Source organism: Nesoenas mayeri, assembly GCF_963082525.1.
Source record: "Nesoenas mayeri genome assembly, chromosome: 1".
NCBI lineage: Eukaryota > Metazoa > Chordata > Aves > Columbiformes > Columbidae > Nesoenas > Nesoenas mayeri.
The window spans coordinates 208,828,256-208,855,566 of record NC_137541.1 but is presented as its reverse complement, the minus strand read 5'-3'; the positions used below and the strand labels follow the sequence as shown (position 1 = coordinate 208,855,566).

At 42.4% G+C, this 27,311-nt stretch overlaps 1 protein-coding gene across 3 annotated transcripts in view; it reads right to left on the bottom strand.

The window, feature by feature from the left end:
- TENM4 (teneurin transmembrane protein 4) overlaps positions 1-27,311 on the bottom strand; it is a gene marked incomplete at both ends in the record, with an annotated part of 380,135 nt that overhangs the window by 214,191 nt on the left and 138,633 nt on the right. For all 3 annotated transcript variants that reach the window (XM_080355605.1, XM_080355606.1, XM_080355607.1), the window contains 3 exons: positions 7,779-8,014; positions 10,042-10,140; positions 15,159-15,411. In XM_080355605.1, the coding sequence (XP_080211731.1) occupies positions 7,779-8,014; positions 10,042-10,140; positions 15,159-15,411 (588 nt within the window). The remainder of the gene's footprint in view (positions 1-7,778; positions 8,015-10,041; positions 10,141-15,158; positions 15,412-27,311) is intronic.

The window sequence follows — 27,311 nt, the reverse complement described above, 5'->3', positions numbered from 1 at the left end:
AGAAAAAAATTTAAATGAAAATGATGGGAATCTTCCTACTTTTTATTGCTTCCAATAAACACTAAATTAGGTCCTAAAAGATGAAGTACTTGAACAGGCTTTTTGTCAATGTGGACTCTGAATAAGTGTGAACTGCTTTGCAAAACAGAAGTTTTGCCGCTGAGTTTCAGCACATGTTGCCGTGAAATGGGATACCTGAATTCTAATAGTTCCCAGTTTGCCCACACTCGGCAACTCTAACAAAGTTATTTGGCTTCTATTATATTCTATTATCCATTTCCAGTAATACTTTCTGGCAGTGTCTCTCTTTCAGTGGTGTATACATCACTGTATTTTTCTCCTACCCCAACACTTCCAATGTCAGGTTGCAGATCTTATTTAGGTCAAAACAGTGAATGTTCTTTAATGGAGTTTCTATGGTGAGTTTTTTAACACGCACCTGAATTAACTGATCTTCAGAGGAATAGCTTTAAAGTGGGATCTTGTACCTTTATCGCCTTTATTTTAAAGGCACAGTTAAATCACTTGCACTTCCTCTAAACTATAACGCTCACATTAGCTGCGATCCAAACATACAATGCAAAATCCAAAACGAAAAAGATGCACACAGTCCTCTAAAAATACAAACAGCTCATCCTGACTCTGCAGATGATGGAAAATTAAATCTGAGATGTAATTCACACCACCATGCACATAAAGCTGCAAGGAGAGAACAAAACACGGGGAAATATAAGACCAAATACAGCTCGTCTTGGGTTTGATTTTGTCAGTTTCTCATGTCTCTGACAATTACAGTTGTGTGTACATGCACAGCACTGACAACCAAATGCCTTTTCTTGGTCATGTCAGGCAAAATGTATACATGATATTCCTTAATGTAGCTCTACTGAGCTGTACTTTGGGGCTCCATCTGTGTTTTATACCACAGTGTGTGCATGTACATGGACAGAAAGTGGGGGAATGTCATTAAAGTGACCATGGCTGAGCATTTGAGTGATTCACTAGTACTTTGTGGATCCCACCAGGGAAAGTTTATTTCGGCAGATTCCCATAGGGAGCTTTCCTGAACTCAGGGCTACCCAATCAGCCTCTTATAAACTGCATCCACAGCAGCTGCCCCCGTTGTTCCTTGGCAAGAGGAAGGTGTGACTGAGGCTGACATGAAGCCCTGTGATCTTCCCAGCTCTCTGCTGCAGAACAAACCATGCAAAAAGATTCCTGCAACTTGTCTGAAATTGTGCATTTTTGAATGATCAGCTGGAAGCTCACATTGAAACCATCCATGAGGCTGAGACTGTCTTCATGCCTGTACTCTACCCTGGTGAGGTCCCATTTGGAGTACTGGATCCAGTTTTGGGCTCCCCAGTTTAAGAAGGACAAGGAATTACTGGAAGAACTCCAGCTACGAAGATGCTGAGGGGTCTGGAGCATCTTTCTGATGAGGAGAGACTGAGAGAGCTGGGGTTGTTCAGCCTGGAGAAGAGAAGCTGAGAGGGGATCTCATAAATATTTATAAATATCTCCAGGGTGGGTGTCAAGAGGATGGACCAGACTCTGTTCAGTGGTGCCCAGCAATAGGATGAGGGGCAACGGGCACAGACTGAAACACAGGAGGTTCCATCTGAATATGAGGAGAAACTTCTTGACTGTGAGGTGCCAGAGCCTGGAACAGGCTGCCCAGAGAGGTTGTGGAGTCTCCTTCTCTGGAGACATTCAAACCCACCTGGACACGATCCTGTGTGATCTACTCTGGTGACCCTGCGTTAGCAGGTGGGTTGGACTGGATGATCTCCAGAGGTCCCTTCAACCCCAACTAGCCTGTGATTCTGGAATTCTGGGATTTTGTTTCAGTTTCCCGAGAAAATTTAGAGGGGCAAAATCTGGAGCCCAACAACAAAAAAGGCAAGAAGATCATTCAACACTGGATTATAAGAGTCAATGTCTGTCCTGATGTATACTCTGTTTTTAGTCAGGTCAATCTCCAGAGTCAGGAATGCATAAAAATACATGCAGACTTTTCCGGGGTTGGTCCAGCTCTGCTGCAGACACTGGGACCGATGCCATCAACTCCGACTGCATGTGGACAAGTGCTGAAGTAAATGGGGTAGCTCCAGTTTAAGGGGAGCATGTACAAGAGAAGAATAAGGCCCATATTTCCCAAGTATCACTGGATATGAAAGAAAGAGCCAGATGTCATTTAAACTGTACGACTTAGTGAGGGAGTTGCACTAAGAATGCTTGTATCATTTGGTACAACAGGAACCAATTTTAACAGAAATAAGACAAAATCAAACCAAAACCCCAAAAAACCAACGACCACATGTTTGAGCTCTGATATAAAAGATAAAAATCATACCACTGGGTCACAATGATGGTCCTTTCTAACCAGTATTCTGAAATGTTCTCTTTCACAAATATCTATAGTACATAAAATATATTAGTGATAATACTACAGCACCTTTTGGACTGGATTTCACAGTTTTGTAGATTAAGGGTAAAATGAAGTAAATGAGACCCAAAGTTACAGAGTGAACTGTGTGCAGTGACTTTGAGAAGATGTCAAAGAACCAAGAAAGGACCTGAAGCTCCTCTTTAGGTGACAGATTGACTTTGTAATGTAAAGGCTTCGCTTTAACAGATTGGTTCGTTACCATTTCTGCATTTTATGTAATATAAGATGGAAATAGAAAACAGTGAAAGATCCCTGTAAATCAAAATAACAAATGGCAAAGTAGCAAAATAGAACTTAATCTGGAATCGAAAAAAAAAAAAGAAATATTAAAGTAGAAAATGAAATAAACTTGTTGGCAGAGTAATAAATGGTTTATATTTTAACTTGAATGAAAACCCTAATATCAAGATATAAATGCAGGATTAATGGATAAGTTCAATAATTAAGCATTAGCAAGTTGTGTTACTAATCTCAAGTGGATGTATACACCATGGTAATTGGTATACTATACATCCCTAGCTAACCAGTGACATAGTTAAGAGCTTTGCATAGCTGCTTTATTCCATAGCATCAAAAAAATCACAGACAAACCGAGCTAAATTTAGCTTTCGGGGTGATTTTTAGACAATAGAAAGAAAGACACTTTCTAAACACACCACAGTCCTAGCTCAGTTTTACTGTCAAAGCATTTTGCCTGCAGCAAACACCGCTGTTCTCTAAGTGAAGCTGCATCTGTAGGAGTTCAAACGAACACAGAGCTGAAAAGTAGAGTGAGCTCTGACTCCAATCAAAGGAATGACTGGTTTTGGCTTCATAATATGTTTTCCATCCCTAACTTTAATCTAAATCAAATGCCCATCTTTCTTGCTGTTCGTGCAATGCAACCGCAGCACATGCTTAAGTATAGGAAAATTGCAAGTGCTTAACTACATCAAATTGTACTTCCATCTAGTCTGGAATCTACATCAGGCAGAGGATAATACCTCCTGTTTCAGAAGAAAGGAACTATTCTCCATCACTAATTCATTTAGAAACTGTTCCATGGATCCAGCCAAACAGCTGCTGGGCATGGAGATCTGGACAATCCAACAGGTCTTTTTCTGTTTCTAAACCCAGAAATCTTTCTCCCAAGCACTGCAGCAATGTCAGAAATTCTTGACAGTGCTTTGCTAGCAGGTCTGGCACCTACCAGGTATGGAAACTCTGCTGGAAATGTGTTTGGATAGCAACATAAGAAGCTCACAATACATTAGCCCTCCAAGGCAGAGCTCCATGGCTCACACATCCCTTCGCATCCCAGCAAAAGCCATGAAGTTTTTCCCTCTCTAGCTGTCAACCGAATGGACAACTCTAAACTGGGGAGTTTAGTTTTAAAGTGGTGTCTCTTCACGACCTCCCAGAACAGCAGATTTGCAGGTCAGTTACAAGCTGCTTAAAGAAGCCTTTTATTCCCATGGTTCCATTGGTGTCATTCTTGCCATTTTAATGTCACAGCCCCGATCCGCCACCGCTTTTCTCTTTGGTGTTCTCACCCCACCAGACAAGCTCAGGAGATTTGCATAAGCTCTGTGTGTGCAAAACTTTGATGTGCATTGTCACCACTGCCTTCGCGTGGGCCTCGGAATATTTGAAAAGGTGGCCATGAGTCAATCAAAAGCTGGTTAATTCAAATGAAAACCAGCTTCTGGTGCTTAATACACCCTGTTATATTTTGTTTGTCATTATCTCTCCAGACCAGTGACTCAGTGTCGTAAAACCTTCAGCTTGATCACAGCCTTGACACATGATTCCAGCCATTCGGCTTCCATGGACTTCTATTTATGCCTGCTCTCCTCTTCTTTGAAAAGGATCAGCAAGATAAATGAACCTCAGACTATTAAATAGGATAGAGACTTTCATAAAATAATGGCAACTCTGCCTTCTAGCCTTAAACGAACGATTTTGCAAGTACTTCATGACAACTTAAAAAATGAGCAAAGACCTTCAGAGATGACCCAATGCTGCGTTGTTTGCACGCAGCTTTGCCTCAGGTGGTCGCCCACCCATCTGTCACATGAGAAATATTGCCATGGCATAGTCGCTCATGGATCTCCTGATGTCTAGCTCCACACACTTGTACCTGGGAGTTCTGGCTGACAAAAGGTTGATCATGAGTCAACAATGTGCCCTTGTGGCCAAGAAGGTCAATAGTACCTGGGGTGCATTAAGAAGAGTGTGACCAGCAGGTCGAGGGAGGTTGTCCTGCTTGTCTGCTCTGCCCTGGTGGGGCCGCATCTGGAGTTCTGGGTCCACTTTTGGGCTCCCCAGTTTAAGGCCAAGGAATTACTGGAGGGAGTCCAGCAGCTACGAAGATGCTGAGGGGTCTGGAGTTTCTTTCTATGAGGAGAGACTGAGAGAGCTGGGGCTGCTCAGCCTGGAGAAGAGAAGCTGAGAGGGGATCTGATCAATGTTTATAAATATCTCCAGGGTGGGTGTCAAGAGGATGGACCAGACTCTGTTCAGTGGTGCCCAGTGACAGGATGAGGGGCAACGGGCACAGACTGAAACACAGGAGGCTCCATCTGAATATGAGGAGAAACTTCTTTCCTGTGAGGTGCCAGAGCCTGGAACAGGCTGCCCAGAGAGGCTGTGGAGTCTCCTTCTCTGCAGACATTCAAACCCACCTGGACACCTTCCTGTGTGATCTGCTCTGGTGACCCTGCGTTAGCAGGTGGGTTGGACTGGATGATCTCCAGAGGTCCCTTCAACCCCAACCAGACTGTGATTCTGTGATTCTGTACGGGTAGGTAAGGCCTGCCATGGGTAGTTTTTAATACCTAATCAGAAAACTGGGACGTGTCTGATGCTCTGAAAAGCATCCTGGAGAACTGAAGGATTTCCATTGACCTATCAGTGTATAAAAAAAGAGAGTAAAAGCCAAGTCACTACCATAGGACCTGATCCAAAGTCCATTCACTTAGATGGGAGTCTTTCCAAATACCTCAGTTTGCTTTCGAGGGTGAAAATGTTCACTAGAAAGATAATTTCTACGGTTAACTAACAGAAACAGGGTGAAAACAGTCAGTTTCCCAACACTCATGAGCTGTTATATAGATTAGACCTTCTTACTCTTGATTAAGTTGTACCTTATCACTCAAACAGTCCCCATGGCATCGAAAAGAGCGAGATACTGTTTAAATGAGGACAGGTATCTACAAGAAAATGCAACTATCTAAATATAGGGAAAAACCCTCTAAACTTCAGGAAAAACAGTAATTAGTTTTTCAAATAGACCAGGTTATTTAAAAGAATGAACAAGTTCCTGTTAAGAACTGTGTGTCTTTTATCAGAATGCAAAATATCTCAGCTTAACTTAGTGAAAGTACCAACATTTTGACTCCCTGATTCATTTTTGGTGTTTTGGGTTAGGTGATACAATTCTTGTCTGCAACTTGACAGGATGTAGAAAATAATTACAAATGAAAAAGTTATTCATAATTTTTAAATGAGTTAATTAGTAAACCCCGCCAGAGTCACTCATTACAGTAATTAATAATTGATTATACTTGAAATTAAACACAATTTTTCATCAAAATCTAATTAAATATCTGCCTTTTCGCCTGTTGATTAGAACACTGGATCTGGTAGAGACAATCTTTGCTAAATATGTTTATGCTGAACTGAACCATCAAATGCGATTTTTAATAATTGATAGTTCCTTTAGAAATTAGTAATTATGACCCATAATTACCGCGGTTCGACCTGATCAGCATTCCTGGCGCTTTGCCAGCCTCCCGTGGAGCCCGGCGAACGCCGCAGAATTCAGCCAAATGAGGCAAAAAAGGGATGGGAGAGCGCTCGGTGGACCCACCTTTTAACCATATGAACTGTGGGTTTTAAGAGATCTTTTCAGAACTCTGAAAAAGGTTTTTGAGCTGAAGAATAGTGAGGGCAAACCCAACTCTTCGCAGTCTATCAAAGGGCACACACCTCCTCCCTCAGAATGAACAGGCACCGCTATTCTGAGTTATAACGACACTCCTCTGACACACTGAGATAATGTCCAAAGGAACCATGGTCAGGGCAGAAGGAGAATACCAGACAAACGAGAAAGGCGAGTCCAAATGTACGGAGCAAATGATGAAAATTGACGGTGTATTTCATCAAACTGCTGCCGGTTTAATGGTGGTTAATTAATCATTCCTGCTCCTCTTGCAGGAGGCATAAAAGTGACCAGAGTATGATGCAAGGCAGAAGTGGAAAAGTATCAGTCATTAAAGAGGTGCACATAAAAGGAACACGGTAAAAGCAATCCTTTGTGGCAGGGCTAATTATACTCATGTGAAATGAAAGCAAAAATCTTTCGATCCGGGCTAAGATTTGTAATTCTAACCACAAGCTTTTATAGGTCATTAGTGTATAGGAAGTCACGGCGAAATCAAAAGACTCATTTGTGCCATAAGAAATGGGCTTTTTTACCTATGATCACATCTGTAAGTGTCTGACAACTAGAGCTTGCACCCCTGACAGTTTGAAATAGATGTCTAGGAATGGATCTTTGTAAGACATTTATAACACAAATATCAAATCTAATGGAAGTAATGGTAACACCCCAACTTTACAGGCTGAAAAACACCATTTTCACTTCTAACATTTCAATTACTTTCGCAGCGAACACTGAGGAGGCTTTTTTGCAATGAACAATGACAACTCTAATAAACTAAATAAATTCAGACCATGCACAGTGCAAGAAAGATCCACTGCTGCTCCACCCTAGTAGCAGATTTCCTCAACTCCTCTACTCAACAAAGTAGCACAATTTAAACTCGGTCTTTCAGCATCCTCCAGGTCACCCTGTGAACTTCAATATTGTTGGTTAAATGGCTTGGATGTGCCACCAAAAGACAGAATAGAATCACATTTTTGTGTGTCGGCATCTTGGTTCTGACCCTGCTCCCGTCAAAGTCAATGGTGGAGGATCCCCATGGACCTGGATGCGACTCTGGCTGGAATGTGGGTCTCACTGCCTGTTTTAATGGGCTGCTTTAAGGAAACCCAGTGGGTTTGTCTCACTCCAGGCATATTTTCCCCTGTAGAAAGTAAACAGCCCACACCACTGAAGGGAGCACAAAGTGTGACTCATGTTCTACTAAGCATTTCTGGCCCTACGACATGTTAGGCTCCCTATTATCCCACCAAGTTAACAGAGGTCTTATTTTGCATTACTTTGTTCCACAATCCTGACCCTCTGGCTCACAAATATTTGCATTATGGGTGAGTCTTAGAGAAATGAAAGAAAAGCAGAAAACAAAACAAAAAAAAATTAAAAAACAAGAAATAAGCTTACCTATGAAATACGCCAGCAGGATCACCAGCGTGACTGAGATGACAATGGCGCTCAGAGCAGCACATTTCCAGTTACAGTATTTATAGGGTTTCTTCAGGTTAAAGGCAGGCCTAGAGAAGGTACTTCTGGGAAGGGGTCGAGGGGGAGGTGAGTACACAGTGCTGGACGTCAAAGGATATCCCGGCGACGTTGTACAAAAAAGGGGAGAAGTGCCTCCAGGTTTGAACAAGAAGTGCCTGAGGGGAGAAAGACCAAGAGCAAGTGACTCCTCACAGCGATGGAAGCCGAGGGAGGACGGCGACGGCTGCTGGGACGAGGGAAGCAGCTCCACGCAACGCTGGCTACGGACATGGACGGCATGCATGGAAGAGAAGAGTAAAAATCAAAGGCAAGTCACACAAAGTAAAGGGAAAACAAAACGAAACGAATCACAGGGCCAACAATGCCACAGAGAACTCGGCAAGGGCAGGAGTCCCCTCTGTGGGAGAGCTGGCGTTGGAGGGACACGACCACCCCAGGCAGAGCTGTGACAAACTGGTGGCACGGGCAGCGCCGGGGACCTGCTCACGCTCCCAGAGAAATGCCCTATAGAGACTGAAGGGGAATGTAATCGGATTAAAGAGGGGAGGGCATTTATGAATTCATTGATCACTGCATGAGAGCTTTTTTTTGGCATGGCATCGGTGAGTGGAGATGGGGAAAGAGAGCTTAAGCCATTCCATAGCACCCAAATTGTCACAGAGGGGAATATTCACGCTGTCCCCGCCCAGCAAATTTAAGTGCTGGACGATGGCACGGCTAAAAGCATCAAAATCCAGAATTTAAGTCCTGTGTATCACTAGTGGGGAGAGGCACCTGCTTCCAGAAAGCAGTCCAGAGCAGCACAGTTTGGTGCCTGCCTTTAAAAAGTGTGAATTACTGTCAAAGGCAACAGCGTTTCCTGCACAGTGACACATTGGGAGGCACCGTTAATACAAACGCAGCCTGTGAGGACCTTGCGTGAGACTCATGAAAGTCAGCACAAAAAAGAACCCGCTGCAGTCCATGAGCTCCTGAAATGAAATGTCCCAATGGGAGTTCTCGCCACAGGAATCCTACATGAGAAATCTCATTTTGGTGAGACATATGAAGGGCAAGGCATTCGCATTCCGGGAATGAGACTTGGGAAACGGACCCGACCCGTCTATCGCCATGCTGATACCAAACAAAAACGGAGCTTGTGAGGACTGAGAAGCAGCCCTGGTGCAGTTTGCACCTCCTGCCATGGTTTATGGGGACAGGTTTGCAGCCAGTGTCAATGCCATCAGCACGGGTCCATGGGAGTCAGTCAAGCCGGTGGATTATACCAGGTGAAGACGTGACTCTGTTTTCCCCTTGAAGTGATTTGTGCAGTCACAGGAGAAAATGTCACATGCAGAAACATCACCATGCAAGCCACTGATTCATGCAGTATAGACTAATAATTCTACAAAATAGGTGTTTGTAGTATTAGAGCCATGGTTTTATTGGTACTCAGAGTGTGACTGCTGAGCACCAGGGAAAGATTCATTATTTCTACTAATGTTCTACATCAAAACATTCATTTTTGCAAAGAGTCAGATACTATCCTGTGTTTTGGAAAGTATTTATTTAGACACAGATGTATCTGTTTGGAGCAAAGAGGTACCTGCAGTGTTCAAGTGCACCAATTAGATCTTCGGTTAGTGATGGCTACCAAACTAGAAACTGCCAAAACAAGGGCAATACTTTTGGCACTGAGTGTCAAGCTAAAAGCTGCTTATAACTCCAAAGTTAAGCGATCAAAAATTAGGTAAAAATGTCAGAATGGGTGGTTAAGTCAAAATCAAAGGCTTGGCTTACAAACATCACCAGTAGGCAATTGTAACATAAGGCATGTGGCAAAATATCAGTTTAACAATAAGGTATTAGGCTGCCAGCACAATAACGGTGTAAGGTTTTTATGAAAAATAAACTAACCTTAGTTTATATGGGACTCAAAATTGCTGTAGGTACTTCTTCCTAATGAAATTACTTTCCAAACAACAAGGGAAAGAAAGGAAAAGGCATGCTGTGGCTCACCAGCATATTAATGACTCTGCCATTAATATGTACGAGACACAATGCTCCAAGCTGCAGAACCTCATTTTTTCAAAGAGGCCAGCAATGATGTTGCCCTTCAACATCATTGATACGACCAAATGCTTTCATGCAAGGATCATAAGGACTATACAGTAAACAGAGAGACCACGTAAGTGTCACATACCCATCATTGTAAGCACCGTCATGTCGGGAGGAGGTGAGAATGTCCATCTCAATGAGGTTGTCCTGCAATGTCTCTAGGAATGTCTGCTTTGCTATGTTTCTACATACATATGGAAACATGAATGAAGCCAGTGAGTCATGCATATATGAAGTGTGATTCTTATAAAGCACAATGGTTATAGTGCAGTTGTGCATGGAATTAGAATGATGGACCATATATTTATATGTATAAGATGCTACACATATACATATATAGATTTTAAGAATGTTCACTTCTCTATATATACACTATATATATGCATATACACACATATAAGCACACACGCCCATGTGCATGTATAAAAAAAGTTGGTGTCTTTGTTCATTTCACATTATTTATTGCCACTGACACATGAAACCTTCCGAGCTTCTAGAAATCTACTCAAAAGACTGGATTTCAATCCAGTGCAGCTGTAACCTTGTTACACTCCTGCATCTGCATTATTTTCACTCTGAAAAAGCACAGTATTTACTGCCCACCGTGGCCAAAACCTTGGTAGCACAGTTCCATCTCACGTCCTCATGGATTTCCAGTGAAAATCTGTCACTCCTTTGCTGACATTTCAGTTTTGCACTTGACAACTTTTTAATTACCAATTTGATTAACTTTGTTTTCCTTTGTGGAGCAATAACTTGCTATTTAGAACCTTGAAAATGCAAGTTTTGCTCAATAGAAGTATTCCAAATAAAAGTCTTTCAGTGATAACAGCTGGATAAAGGTTATGCTGTAACCCAAGTTCCAATACCAAAGTATTGGCTGTAATCTGGACGTTAGAGGCCATAGGTGAGATATTTAGGGCCTGAACATGAAAAAGCCTAATTTTGACTTCATACACAATAGTGGCATTTTGCAATATCTGGGCTCCCCAGCATGTACTTTGAGTCACATTTTGACCTATACATCCTAAACTTTTGTACTTTTTGAGGACAAAAGCAAGAACATAAAGAATTAAGTCAGATGCACAGCTGGAAACACATTGTGTCCTTCTCACCTTCAGGCTTGCTTCTCAAGACCTGGCAAAAGAACAATCTTCCCATCTTTTTGAAAACAAAATAAACAGTCCTGATTTTGCCCATGTCTGTTTTCAGCATTAAAACTGAATACAGGCCTGAATGTGAATAAATTCCTGGCTAAAACTAGCAAAAGGAACATAACGGCAACGTGAGACTTTAGCACTTACGTAGGATTAAGCACTTAGAGGATAGAAGTGACATAGTGTGAACTCAACAGAGAACTCTGTTGAAGAAACTGGATTCAGGTAACGCGCTGTATGAAGAGAAACCAGCCCTGTCACATTATACAAACCTTGATACTGTCTCTTCTAAACTGTCCTCAACCTTAATTTCTCATTTCTGCTTCCTTCTCTTCCTGCTGCTTGTGCCAACACTTGTTTAGCTCAACTCGCTGCTTTTGGAGGCCTCTGGGCTGCTTTGACAGAACAGATCTACTCGATCTGAATGCAAGTGACGTGACTCCTGTTCGTAGCTTTGGTGTAAAGCGGGTCGACATGCATGAGCTGTGTGCCACAGCACTTGGGACATCAATCCAGCCCCAAGTGTTGGCGGCTTCCTCGCATTCCCCGGGAATGCAGGAAAGGTTGGGCATTGGGTTCAAAGCAAAAAGAAGCAAGGTATGTGCATGCACGGAGCATTTAATGGGTAAGAGGCAAGGCATCTAGCAACACGCCCATCGATAAAAGTTCATGGGTAGTTAAAATCCACGGCACGTTGGTTCCATGAATTTCAGTTGCGGATTGTCAATAAAACAGAAGGCGGAGGGTTATAGAACATCCTAATATGTGTATTTGTAATGGAGAGGTCGCTGGGTCACCAAGGTGATTAATGTGTGAATGTCCTTGTGTCCTGAAGTTTGGGCAGAATCTGCTCCCCTGGAGATCACCTGTGAACAGCTGTGCGGTCACAAACCACTCTCCCTTCTCACGGCGAGTTGTGGTGACAGACTGACCTTCTGTGATTACCACATGGAATTTCCTGGGAATGGAAGTCTCCTGAAAGCTGTTGGTTTGTCAACAAAATGTCCATCTAGTTGGCTTTTATTTGCTCCCACAAGGTAAAATGTAAAGGAACAGAAAAGAGGCCTCAGAAGGAAGAGTGAGGTATAAATATGTGGGGGGAACTGACTTACCTGTCAGGAATGACTGCTGAGCAAAGATCTTCTCATCACAACCTTGATAATATATTGCTTTTAAAGCAACAATAAAAAGGGAGCAAACAGGAAAAGAAAGGAAAAAAGAGAAATAGAGAAAAGGGAGTAAAGGGAAACTAATGAAAAGGAGGGAGAGAAGAGGAGGGGCTCTTCCTCTTGCCACATATAAAGTTCTCAAATATAGGATACACTTATGGTGTCATCTGTATATTTGTGCTACACATCTCTGTTTGCCTTTGCATTATGGTACAGAAATTTCCAGGCAGTGACAAACCATCCTCAATTCCCAGTTCTGAACGTTCCCTGGAGTCCAAAGCAGCCAAAACAAAACCTCTTTGAACCCTGGGGTGCTTAAAATCTGTAACTGTGGGCACGTTTCGCAGTCTGTGACAATCCCTGTTTAAAAGTTGTAGATTCTTCTTCATGTCGTGTCTCTCTGTTGACTAATAAGAGATTTTTTAAAAAATTTGATATTCAACAGAAATACAATTCATTTCTTGACATGAGATTACTATAATCTCCTATTGCTACACTTCAAAGGCCTTAATTCTTGGATTAATGTCTCTCGGACGGGATTTATTTTTTATTTTACATATTGGACATTTTATTCTCTTAGGTGGAGGTCTTTTATTCGGTTCTAAAAATCTTTGCAGTGGGAAAGGTCGACTTGATGGAAGAGGTGGAACTGGGCATCCAAGTTTGCTGAACAGCTCTGAATCCCGGTCCTTTGTGTCTATAGAACTTCCAGCAAAGGGAAGAGCAAACTGGTAGAGAGGAGATTTGTCACAGATTTACTGATCATCTATGCAGCACGGACTCTTTGCATTATGACGCTATTATAACAGTTTATTTTCTTAATGTTGTTTAGTGGAGGAACAGAAGCCTGTCAGTTGTGCTCTGTAAATGTGTTCATTTGCTGTCTGGCATAAAGTTGCAATTTCTTTTCCAACATGTTCGTTGTCTGAAGGGACGCTGGGCAAAACGACACCATTCCAACCAGTGTGTCAAAAGGCACAAGATCAGTCTTGAAATGATTTGTTTTCTACATAATTAATACAATGGTCAAATTGAGATCAATTACACCTGTCACTGATTCGTAATGCAAGTAAAATCATCGCATGATGCAGAAGGATCTCTTCATGCAGGAAAACTTCCAATATCCAGTTTAGTTAACAGCAATAATGTGACCAAACCAAGTTGCAGAAGGAACTTCCAGATCTTGAACAATTTTAATCCACAATAATTTTGTGGAGAAGAAATGAGGACAGTCTTTAGGATGTACTCACTTACAGAACTAGCCAGATAATTCTTTCCATGAACTCCTGCCTTTGTTAAGATGTAGTAGAGTTGTGTCTCCATCTCTGATTGCCAACAAAATGGTACAAATGGGGACAGGATGTTTCAGCGAAGACCTTTTATCTCTGATATTTCTCCACTGATCCAGCAGCAAGGATGTTCCTTCTCAGTTGGACGGTGGTGGGTTCTGAGAGACTCCAGTCAGATGTGAGGATGTCTTGGCACTAGTAAAACAGTATCTTATCTCTTCGCCAAAGAGCTCACACCCTGGTTTAGAAAAAGGCACAGGGCTTCCTCCAGAACTATAGAGGATCACTCACAAAAGGGCTGCAGGAGCAGGGCCTAAGTATTTCTTATTTTTTTATCTTTTTTCAAAAGAAATAACACATGGAAGTCACTTCTTGGGTATATATGCTCAAGAATTTAACACAATCTAAGTACTGAAACTGTTGCCAAATCACGCTTGCAGTACTTGCTTAAAATTTTGTCTTAATCTTTTGGATCCAGCTTCTTAGTTGGGTCTTTTTAATCAAGCAGTCGCAGCGAAATTAATTATCCTTAAATGCCAGAAAATGTTAGCTTCAGGTCTGGTTTGGATGTTTCAGAGGGCCAGCAGACATAGCTCATTCTCAAATCATCGGCAGACATGTTCATTTTTAACAACTGTTTTCTTAGCAGAATCTGGCAAAATCAGGTACATTTTGTCCCAGGACACGGACGCAGCTCCTGCTTTGTGAGACTTTGTGATCTTTGTGAGACTCCTACAGACATTAATCTGGTCCCTGGCTGAGCCTTCAGTTCGTGTATATTTTTTGTTGTGTAAAATCTTTCTTGTTGGTTTGAGAAGGTAAGAGAAATGAGGGGGAAAAGGCAGCTAAGTGAATGTAAGGCCTGGAAGACACCAGGTATGGGGGGTAATGAATCCAGCACCTCCAGTTTCTCAGCAGCAAAGCCTCTGGAGAATGCAAAAATTGACTTCCAAGCGGGACATCAAGAAATAGATAAGTGAACCATCAGATGGGAGGACTGAGGCTGAGGGAGTCTGACAAATCCCTTTTCCAGAACCTAAACAAAGCCATGAACTAGAAAAACTCAGTGACTGCTTGTCACACCCACCGTGTGTTGCATAGGTGGAAAAGAATATAAATGTTAAATGGAATCATTATTAATTGACTGGTGCCCTGCTATGCAGTGTTCCACACTTGCTGGAGCAATGTTGTAGAACAGTGAAATGTTAAGAGCTGACCTCTCCTTATTAGATAAACAAGATCAGCTTTTCCCGAATGATGTACCATGAAAGTATCTGCTTGATGAGGCACAGATAGAAGGCTAAATCTTTTCAATATATTGACTGATTTCTGTTTCTTAAATAGGATATTGATTTATCCTACCACATAGGAAGAAAAGACATTAAAGGAAAAAAAAAAAGAATGAAAACCATGAACATTTTAATCTATGATTCTGATTCCAATTTCAAATCAGAAAAATAACCTTATGAGCAGCTTAAAGACAATATTTTTAGTTTATGAAAGAGCGTTTTCCTCTTCTCCTAGTCCAAAAAAAAAAGACACAAGGAACAATAAATCCAACTCAAAACACTGAAGAAAATGACCTACCGAGTCTCCAGCGGGATGTTACTGTTGAGTAACCAGTTGTCCTGAGCATGGGCTGGCTCTTGGGTGCCGGCGGGTTGGTCTCCAGACAGAGAATGGTCCGTAGGGGCCGGGCTGGGGTTGCTGCGCGGCGTGAAGTTCCCTCTGTTTAGAGAATTGACGGAGGCCGCGTGGTGCTGGCTCGGGGTGTGAGCGTGCGATATCGGAGGCGGCGGAGTTCGAAGTCTCGAATGATTTTGAAGGTTCGGAGGATGATCTGAAACATAAGCCAAGTATTTTTTATGGTTCGGGATTTGAGTTATTCCATACTGCACTCACTTATGTGCAGGTGCTTCTATAAAAGTACGAAGGCTGGGGTGCCATGTGCCCTAAATCAACCTAAAAAGGGCACCATAGCCTTGTTCCAAAGGCTCTAATGACACATACAGTCAGCTAGAAAAATAGTTTGGTTTCATGCACCAAAGTTATGAAAGCTTAAAGCACCACAAAAAGGCCGTCCTGACAGGCAAGTTAACTCCGATGAACAACTGCAGGTTGCAAACTGCAATCTATCTGTGACGCTGATTTGTGATAAAGCATGAAAAATGTAACCGGCCTGGATAGATAACACTTTAGAGCAATTTTATGATGGATTTACAGGTCCCTGTGAAGTTTGTTCTGCCTGTTCTGCTTGAGAACTTGCAACAGTTAAGTCAACAAGAAGACTGAGAATACATTTAATCATAAACGGAGTTTAGGGAAAGCCATAAAACTGTGTCAGGGTTATACAATTCAACAAAATCCAATAGTTTGTAGTGTTAGAGATGTACTCAAACTGAGTAAAAAATGCATGTGGTATAAAAACTGAGGTGTCAGGAAAATGAAACAATATCCAGTGAAGAAAAATGCAAAGATCAGTGATGGCTACTTGGAGTAAAACTCCAAGTATTTGTTGGCCAAGAATCTAAAGCAGGTTGATTGAGCAAATCAGACACTTAGGAAAGACCAACCCAGTGCTGGTTATATTTGTATTTTTATTTTTTTAAGTAACCATCGAGGATTTTTTTTCACCTGTTTTCCAGAAAGAAAGGGAAACTAAAATATTTGATGGAACTGGAGGGAGACGGACAGTTCATAATACTGCATATATGATACAGGAACCATTCCTCTCTGATATTATGCTCAGAAGTCATTAATTATATCCTATTAATCTAATACTTACCAGACTTCTGTATCATGAAAAACTAACACTCATCTGCTCTCAGAGAGCTCAGAACTGAAAGAACTGTGCATAATCCCTAAATTACAATGAATGGTATCAAAATGCCCATGACATTCATTGACACTTTTGAAATCTGGGTTGGGACCTGGATTCAGGAGAGGAACAGAGGAAGCATTTACAACATCTCTGGAGCCTCTTGGATATTTAGACACATAAGATAAAATATAAAGATGTGTGAGATACAACCCACCCCTTCCCTCCTCAGCCTGTATTGATTTACAATACCTCATCATTAATTATGGGTGATTATATCGCAACCTGAGGGTGGTTGAGGTGGTCTAGCAAGAAAATAGAAGGTGTTAATTATGAAGGTGCCATTACGCTGTTTGAACCTGTATTTATCTCTGGCTTTGCTAGGTTAGACATGGGACTAGGGGGTTTATATTTCATGGGGGGAATTAAATGCTTTTAGGGTCCCAATCCATCTTACCCTGGACTCTGAGAAGAGTCAGAGAACAACTTAAAAGTGCTGCTCTCTCTATATCAGTACAACAGAGAACAACTAGCTCACAAAAGAGATCCATACTGGCCATGTGCATTTGGACAGGTAGATTCTCCTCTGAGTATTCAGAAGTCTGACTTAGCAAAGCTCATCCCAAATTACTAATGGACTCTGACCTAACATGAGCTAGTCTTGGCTAATTCTGTACGTCAGCCAGAAAACTGAAGGGAAGGACAGAGCAACAACCATGGACTGTATGGAGGAGGAAAATCAGAATTAAAGAGATCTGACCCCAGCTCTGCAGCACCACGTGAATCAACACATCCAGCCATCCCTGGACTGGATATTATTGGGGACTGTTGTTTAACTGCGATCCTAACTGTGGAGGTAATAAAAACAAGAATGGAAGAACCCCACTGCTGGGAAAGTTAAATGAGTGACTCCTTTTCCCACTCAACATCCAGAGGCCACCATTGCTTGGCTGCGGCCCCTTTGCTGGAGGCAGAAGGAAGATGGGAGATGGCACAGAATCCACCAAAACCCACGGTCCCAGGAACACGTCTGTGTGCAGACAAAGGAAGATTGGAACGGTTTATTAATTCCAGGCTGAGGGAGAAGAACCTAAATAGAGGATTTCCAGTTTTTAGGGCTGTCATTTTATCACCGTCCACCAGAACTTAATTAATTCTGGAGACAATGACTTGTCTAATCAGGAGCAATGTACCAAATGTTTCCAAGATCAGTTACTCAAGTTTTCATTACAACTGATGCCTGAGATGAATCCTCTGCACAAAGAGGAAAGGGGGCGAATGGGTGAATCCTGGAATATAGAAAAGGTGTTTTGTGAAGTTCTCCTGCTCTGGGGTGACTTTCCCTACACCATTTTCAGACTGTGAGTCAGAGCCTGTTTCCAAAGATCTGTTATGTAAATTCCAATTTACACTCTATTATTGCAGACACATTGCAGATGCTATTATGGATAATGCTTTCGAATCAAGTAAAAATGTGTCATTTTCATTCTCTATTTGCATACCCTCTGTGATTTCTTTGCTAAGTAAAGACAGCACATCTATCTTACTCTGCTCTGTGTGATCTTTCACAGGATTTTATGGCTTGTATTTCTTTTTTCTGACATTTAGGTAGCTTTTCCTCCCAGAATATTTTTAATTTAATTCATATACAAATTCTGAACACTTCTGTCATGTCTGAGCGTTACTGAATTTAATATACCTTGACTAGGATTAGCAACAATTACCCTTGCCTTACTACCTTATTTTTTCCCTTCTTCTCAAGTTGAGGAACATTAGAAAAAAGGTGTAGATGAAAGCACAAGCTATGAAATCTTCCTACTGAAAATTACTGCAGCTGTGCAGGATTTTCTTGATGTGACAAAACTATGGAGGTTCTTGCCCTATGAGGTCTCCAGAAATCCTATGGGATTTGCAAAGGGTGAGGGAAACCCATAAAGTGAATTCTTTCTTGATTTCCTAAAATTGCAATTGTCCTCTTACTTGAACATGCTCTTTGTAACTTGTACCACAATGTTTGAGTGATATAAAGTGTGTGGTTATGTTTACCCACAGGAATGAGAACCTTAATGCTGGTTGCAGTGCCTCTCTTACATCATGTATGTGCGTGAATCTCACACAGTGGGAAGATGCTCTGATTATCCTGCTCTATATTATATATAAATGCTCTATATTTATAGCTGCTTAGGTAGCAGTAAACTTTTGCCCATCCAAACGCATAGGTGGGATACAGGGGAAGTGAGATAGAGGTTTCTACATCTTACAGCAAGCCCTTTGTGGGACAACAGCACCACAGGAATACAGAAGACGTTACAGAGGAGTAGGACACAAACTGTACTCATAGAATCATAGAATGTCCTGAGTTGGAAGAGACCCACAAGGATCATCGAGTCCAGCTCCTGTCTCTGCACAGGACAACCCCACAGTTCACACCGTGTGCCTGAGGACGTTGTCCAGTTTCTTCTTGAACACTGTCAGGCTCGGGGTTGTGACACCTCCCTGGGGAGCCTGTTCCAGTATCCAGCACCCTCTGGGTGAAGAACCTTTTCCTGAGCTCCTCTCGGTGACAACCAATGATAGGACAAGGGGTAATGGGTACAAACTGGAACACAAAAGGTTCCACTTAAATTTGAAAAGAAACTTCTTCTCAGTAAGAGTGACAGACACTGGAACAGGCTGCCCAGGGAGGTTGTGAAGTCTCCTTCTCTGCAGACATTCCAACCTGCCTGGACACCTTCCTGTGTAACCTCATCTGGGTGTTCCTGCTCCATGGGAGGATTGCACTGGATGAGCTTTCAAGGTCACTTCCAATCCCTGACATTCTGTGATTCTGTGATGTCCAACCTGAACCTCCCCTGGCACATCTTCCTGCCGTTCCCTCGGGTCCTGTCGTTGGTCACTAAAGAGAAGAGCTCAGTGCCTGCTCCTTCTCCTCCCTTTGTGAGGAAGTTGGGTTCCCCAAGACGTTCCTTAAGCAACTATAAAATAACTATCTGCGACTTAGTTATCTTGTCCTACACAAATAAAGGTAATTTTCAAACCCTTCCTCCTCACAGTTTTCCTCTTCAGCTTCCACAAAGACATGGAGTTTATCATTCCCTCCTGCTGGAATGGAAAACCTGACATATGCTCTACAGAAGGACAAGCCACGCTAACAGAGCACTGAGGAATAAAACACCTTGTAAAATGACCCCCCTCAAACTTCCGAGAGCCTGCAGAGTCAAACACCACAGCCTCGGGGATGGTTTTTGCTTTGAAGAGACAGCAAGCAAGATCCCTCAACAGCAAAGGCCCCAGATACCAGGTGCCGATGAAACAGGGTCCCAGTGATAAAGTTCAACATTTTGCTGGCACTGGGGATATCTAAGTAGCTCAGAACTCAATGAACAACCCTGTAAACCTCGTTTTCTCTAACGGGTCTCCAAAGTGTGTCAAACATGAAATATGTCAGTATTCAAATGTAACGAAAGATTGGAAATGTGACTACAAAAGACACCAATACCAATCAAGCTGCCTATACGCTGATTTTTTTGTTTGTGTTTTAACATTATAATGTCAGTGACTAACAGTGTCTTGGTAACCACAGATAAAGCAGAGCTGAAAGATAACTCAGTTAATGGAGCTTGTACTTGGCACATACCAGAGAGCCTTGACAGAACACTGTGAATGAAGTATTGAATAAATGTGAACTGTAAAAAGATTACCAATCAGGAGCTAATATGACAAAATTTGAATAAAAGGTCTGAACCCCGTGTTCCTTTTCTCTCCCTTAATCTTTAATGAGTAGCACTGTTTTGAAATTAGTCTGTGTAACAATTACGCTTTGTTATTCATTAGGTTTTGGGATTGTGTTCAGGGCCAATGTGCTAACCTTGGACTGAAAAATACATTCTCATCTCTTCTTTTGTTCCCAGCTTCTCCTGTTCCTCCACACATTTGTCATTTGTATGTCTGCTCATATTTAGACAGCCCAATGCCTGGCTGGTGTCTGGGTTAGGTACAGGGAATATTTCTCTTTACTCACTGTATATAGCGCCAGGTGGAATGAATCATTCATTCCCCCCTTGAACTTCAAACTCCATGGCAGCCATGCTGACTAACTTGGCAGTGTCACTTTGGGCAATCGTGCTCGTACCCACACACCGAGAAATCCTCCCCGGTGAAGAGCAAACAATCCTTTTTAAAAATAATGAACTTCTGCATTTGACTGACAAAGCAGCAAAGGGCTTTGCTTCGGCTCCAGGACCACGTTTCAATCTGCTGGAGATGAACACTCACAGCACTGACACCACCAGCCAGCTGGAATCACTGTCCCGGGCTCCTTGTCCCTTTGGGTGTTTATGGAAACTGGATTAATCTGATGTGCCACCTCAGGTCAGGCAAACGATGGAAGAAGGAACTGGGTTTTCCCCAGCACCATTGTAGGGGGCACAGAGAGTTTTTGGTTGAAAGTAAGACAGCTTGCCAGAAACAAGTTCTCTGTCAGACACAGGGCAAGCCAACGATGGCATCTGCAAAATAAAAAGCAAGCAGGATATCCAAACCCCAAGCTGGCAGACAATGGAAAAATAAAAGGTGAAAAATCAGGATGGGAGATGCTGTCTGCTCAGAGAGTACTTTGGTGGTTTCTGGTGACAACCATGATCAACTCCAGACCGAGCTTTCCTCTCATTTCCATAGGATCCAGCTGAATGGACTGAGCTGAAGCAATGTGCAAAGGTGGGACCTGTGTCGTACCAAGCATGTCCCCTCAGAGCTGTTATTGGTATTCTGCAATCTAGAGAAGATTTCCTCCTTCAAGGAATGTCCTACAACACGCTCTGTCTACATGAGTCAGTCAGGTAGTCTAATTTGGAAGCCACCCCCAGGATGGTGATAGAGATAGAGTGAAACAGGTCCCTCAGTATCCACATTATTTAGCTGCAAAGAGTCTGTTCTCCTTCACTATCACTTAAAAACTGCAATTAGTGATACAATTTGAGTGACTGCATCTCTCCTTAAGAAGCATATCCACCAAGTTTGACTTAAGATTAGTTTCTCCTGCCATCAAGAGAAGTGTTTGTACCATGCTGTGAAATGCATCTTTCACTGTAGCAACATCTTGTGCTGCTGATTTTCAAAATGCTAAGCCACAAAATGACAGTGAGTCATAAAAGAAAACAGAGAACTGATGTATAATCCCTGTTAAGTCACAAAACAACAATATGAAAGCTACCTTGATGTTTTTTCTCTATTTTATTTTAAGTAACAGCACAATAGGGAGCTGCTGTTCCACCAAGGACTCTCAATAGAGAAAAGCATCGTCCTCCCCATGCAGTTAAAATCAGCAGTGTGTAGAGTTCTAGAGACTATTTTGGTTCAGAGAGTCTTCTCAAAGTTGGGCCCCTTGAATCCCAGTCTTTACAGCCTTGTATCTCACTGGTACTTCATTCTATATGCACAGCCAAGCAACTATGTTTTATGGATGATTAAGGTCTAAGCAAAACCTTCCTGTGTGCACCTGCTTTATAAAGTGGTGCAGTCTTGTATCGAAAAATCTCACAAGGATCGGAGACTATTTCTTGGAAGAAAATGGCTATACAGATGTAAAGAGTTTGAGTGTTTTTCTAACCATGCCAATCAGGACCAATGAAAACAAGACTCTGTAAGTATCAAAATCTAAACTGGACCTCCAGCAGTGTAAAATGTGTAAAACACGCAACTATCCTTTACCTTTCAAACAGAATGTTACCAGTAGCAAGTGGAAATGGAGAATCTAGAAACCAGAGGACTAACAAGTTTAGGCTCTATAAGCTATGAGGACTTTATTCCGAAACATAATAAGCAACATCTTTTCTTTAGATAAATTACATAAAAAATCAGGTGCACCTGGATGGTGTATGTGCACATGTACAACTAGTTGAAGCTCCTCTCTAGCTGCACAGATTGACACTTCATTGGCTTTACTGCTCCAAATCAAGTCCAAACAAGCCACCTCCTCTGTATTTTTCTCATCAAATGTGTACATTACATGCAAACTTTCCTCTCAAGTGCCAAAGTGCCTTTGCAAAAGCAGAATATTGACTTCTGGGTTTGAAATCAATTTTTTGTTTGATGCTGGGCTGTCAAGCTTTGCTTGTACATAGTCAACGGGAGCTCTGGGTGGTTGTTTTTTTCACCAGTATGCATCTGATTGTATTGAACACCCTACAAGTAATGCTTTTAAAAAGGTCCCGGTCACTGTCAAAGGATGATATGCAGACTTTTAACCCATGGTGTTCATTATTTAACTTCATAAAAGGAAATCATAGAGTAATAAAATCAAAGCGGAGTATTACTATATAGACTCTGACAGTTCATGAAGAATCAACGCCTTAAACACAGAGGAAAGTGGAAAATAAAGAGAATATCTGGCAGGATGTAAATGAGTTACCTAAATTTAAATTATGTTTAAGTTCTTAAACTGTTACTGGAAACATGGGAAAGCAGCCTCTACGGTGTCCAACTAAGCAAATTATATTGCAGGCCTGGAGATTCTGGATTTTCTATTGAAAACCTTTAACTACCCTGATACTATACACCAGAGACAATAGCAACCATTGAAAGCCCAAGTTCTTGAACTGCTGACCCTTCTGGCCTAAGCATATCAACAAACAAATAAGCATATATTTCTATATAAAACAACGTATCATTATAGCTCCTTCCCTCTCCACAATGCCCCAAACACAGAAGCTGACCCTGAGTCTGCTGAGATGCTGCATCCCCCACATTGTGCCCTCAGCTCCTCAGGTCAGGGTTCTCGTGTCTGGAAGTCCACAATTAGAACCCTATTAATTAGAACTCTAATTATTCTCAGGAGGATGCTCAGACCACATTGCTGTGGCATTCTGACAGCACTGATGGCTTCTGTGAGTTCCTTTCCAGCTAAGTGATGGGGAATAACCCACCCCAATGAAATCTTCACGGGGACAGCACCCTACTCATACCATCACAGATTCATAGAATCATTTTGGTTGGAAAAGACCCTCAAGATCATCGAGTCCAACTGTTAACCTAGCACTCTCACTAAATCACGTCTCCAAGAAACTCATCTACACATCTTTTAAACCCCTTCAGGGATGGTGACTCCACCACTGCCCTGGGCAGCCTGTTCCAATGCCCAACAGCCCTTTCCAAGAAGAAACTGTTCCAACGTCAACCTCCCCTGGCGCAACTTGAGGCCGTTACCTCTGGTCCTGGTGCTTGTTCCTTGGGAGAAGAGACCAACACCCCCTGGCTCCAAGCTCCTTTCAGGCAGTTCAGAGATCAGAAGGTCTCCCCTCAGCTCCTGTTCTCCAGCTGAACCCCCCAGGTCCCTCAGCTGCTCCCATCACACTTGTGCTCCAGCCCCTTCCCCAGCTCCATTCCCTTCTCTCAACTCGTTCCAGCACCTCAAGGCCTTTCTTGGCGTGAGGGGCCCAAAACTCACCCCAGGATTCGAGGTTTGGCCTCCCCAGTGCCCAGCACAGGGACAGTCACTGCCCTGGACCTGCTGGCCACACCGGTGCTGGTACCAGCCAGGATGCTGGTGGCCTCTCGGCCACCTGGGCACACACTGGCTCATGTTCAGTCGCTGTCACCAATACCCCCAGGTCCTTTTCCGCCGGACACTTTCCAGCCGCTCTTCCCCGAGCCTGTAGCGCTGCCTGAGGTTGGTGTGACCCCAGTGCAGGACCCAGCACTTGGCCTTATTGAACGTCACACAATTGGCCTCAGCTTAACGATCCAGACAGTCCAGATCCCTCTGTATGGCCTTCCTACCTCCCCTAATGTGGGGCAAGAAAATCCATTGTCTTGAGCGAAGGATGGTGCATTTGTGCTCTGAGTTTGACACACTTATCAAATGTTTTTAACCACACGTGGCTAAAACTGTGACCTCTCTCCTGAAGAACCGGGAGCCTGCAGCTCCCACTTTGATAAGTAAGATACATAGGAAGCCAGTATTTCTGAAAACGTGCTTTTTTTGAAGTGTTAAAAGGTGTATTCAGCTTCCCATGTTTTATATATTGCAATGTATGCTACACAAACCCTAAAACTCATTTGCAGTCAGCCAGGACACGCCGTTGGCTGCGGTTTAGGCGATGTCTATGCCACTTGGCTGATTACTCCTCACAAGTCGTCTTTCCGTGGTGTCCAACCTGCCCAGGCTCCGCACACGCAGCCGGGTGCCATCCCTCATGCATAAAAAGGCCTGGAGAGATGGAAATAACTCTCAGATTTGCAGCTCCCCTACTGCACATGTAAGAAACACAACCGGTTTTACACCTAAGGTTATCCACCTTGAAAGAAACGTGGCACTTTTCTCTGATGTCTCCAGTTTATTGACTTGCGGCTCTGAGGAGCTCTGTTGTATTTGAACTGGTTTCCCTACACACGCTGCCTCCTGTGCCTGTTGTGTGGTTCTTTCACACAGCAACAAACGCAGACAAATATATAAATAAACAGAAAACCACACAGTTTTGCCTTGTCCAAACCAGACATGATTAGTGGTATTGTTACATTGGCAAACTTCTGAATTGTTTGTGTAAAGCAGTTCCTTAAACTAACGTACATCCCCAAAAAGGTTGCTGCAATAGCAAATAAACTCAGGATTTTGCCAGCACAGCTCTGTCAAATATTGTTAGCTTTTTTTTGTTTTTCTAATAAACCTATATTGGAAAAGCTTTGAAATACAGACCCAGTCTAAAAATAAAATGAACAGCCTCTATTTTGCTTACGCCCTTCAAAAATCTTCTCTAAACCACAGCGCTGTTGTGACTGAGCTGTGCACAAACAAACAGGACTGACACATCCCCGGCTCCATCAGCAAAGTTGCCTATTTATAGCCGCTGAGGAAATAGCCTGTTGTATATAATTTTTACAGTTTTTTAGCATTGATGGTCCACAAATACAAAGTAATACAAGTGTCATGCAGTTGAACTGTGTGACAGGACCAGGTATGCGCTCTTAGTGGTCAGGGTGAAAGATTTATATGCTGCAAAAGCATTCTAAAAATGTACTGTATTCATCGTTAACTTGCAAGCTTTGGGTCTGGACTCCGACCTCCAAGGGCCATGTCATTCTCGGAGCCACCAGGGAGTTTTACAGCACAGACATCAGAGGGTTGTGTCCCTTTTTAATTTGTACACGTCCCAGGCTTGCGAATGAATGAGCCTCTGGAAATGCACAATCCCATTATTTCACAGCAAAGTGCTTATGGAATGTGACATGACGTGGCGTAGCACAATGCCAACAAGCACTGACGGTGTGAATTATTTACTGTAGAGAAAGAACCAGGGAAATTTCACATTGGCAACAACTGAAACAAACTATTTCAAGTCTTTGTTGGCAAGTGTATTTTTCTTCATGACTTTGGATCAATGTCTGTACACGCTGCCACCCAGGTGCCACCAAGCACAGTGACCCCCTCCTCATCCTCCTTTTAATTTTTTTGTTGTTTTGTTGCCTTTAAAGTTTTAACAAAGTCATTTCTGTTAAATACCCCCAAAGCCCAATATGAGCTGGCGACAATTCTATCTGACAGCTGTGAATGACATGACGTCCGTCACATTGATTAATACCTACACCCCCCGCCCCATCCGCCGCGCACACAAAAGCCGAGTGATTTCCTTTAGTGGAAACCATGGGTGCAGTTAAGTGTAAAATCTCTCTGCACAGGTGGAAAACCTTATTCCCTTTGGCACAGGAATCTGATTTGTGAGAGCCGGGCTCTGTGACCTTTCCCTTCAGGTTCTATTTGACATTCTCGGAAGCATGACGGCAGAAGGCTGCGCTCCAAATAATTCTGAAACAGACATAAAACTTTTATATTTTTATTAACACTTGAAGAGGCCACTAAAAGAAAATCAAAACTATGAATCTGTCAAGACACCCCCCAGCAACACTGCACTTTGTTCATAAAAATACCATGACGGAAGGGCAATGCAGTTTATCCGGTGTGTACGTTTGTCTGTCTGTTCATAACGCCTCCACCCCTGATTATCTCAGTACTAATTAATACAGTCCCTCTGGCAACACACTCCTGAGAGGAAACATTCATGATGAGTCTCATTTATGGTTAGTCTCATTTATCACACTCCTTTTTTTTCTCTTTTATGCTTTCTGATATGAATCTCTGGTGTGTAACAAATATCAACAGAACTATAAATACACATACAACTAAATATTAATAGATCATAAAGATCTATAGATCATAAAGACATTTCTACATGTTCTGATGTTAATTTATAGTATTATTCTGAAAGTACCACCTTTGTATATCTCTCTGTCTCATTAGAGAGATGTGTACACATGTAGACAGGATGTGTACATATGTAGATGTGTACATATGTAGACAGGATATACAGACAGAAAAACCATGTTAGAGGTAAAAGATTTTGATCTTTTTTTAATTCTTGCTCTTAACTTTTTTGTTCCCCTACCAGAGAGTCATGGCTTTTACTGGCATCCTACATAAATGTGATGCTTGCTGCCCACCAACTTTCATCTTGGAAAAGAGGCAAATTTAAAATGAATAAATAAAAATGGTTTCTGGTAGAACAGAAAGATTGTCCAAGCTTTTCTGTAACAACAACAACAACAAAAGTATTATCAGAATTATTCTTTATTATCCTAGCACTTACTGTGCTTTTCTCCAATACTGAGGAAAATCACGGCACCAGGCTACAGAGCCATTATTGTCAAGTGCACCAGACAGAAAATATTTTGAGAGGGGTATATTTCACAGAATCACAGAATGTCAGGGATTGTCACTGAGAAGAGCCTGGCTCCATCCTCCTGACACTCACCCTTTATATATCTGGAAACATTAATGAGGACACCCCTCAGTCTCCTCTTCTCCAGCTCCAGAGCCCCAGCTCCCTCAGCCTTTCCTCACACGGGAGATGCTCCACTCCCTTCAGCATCTT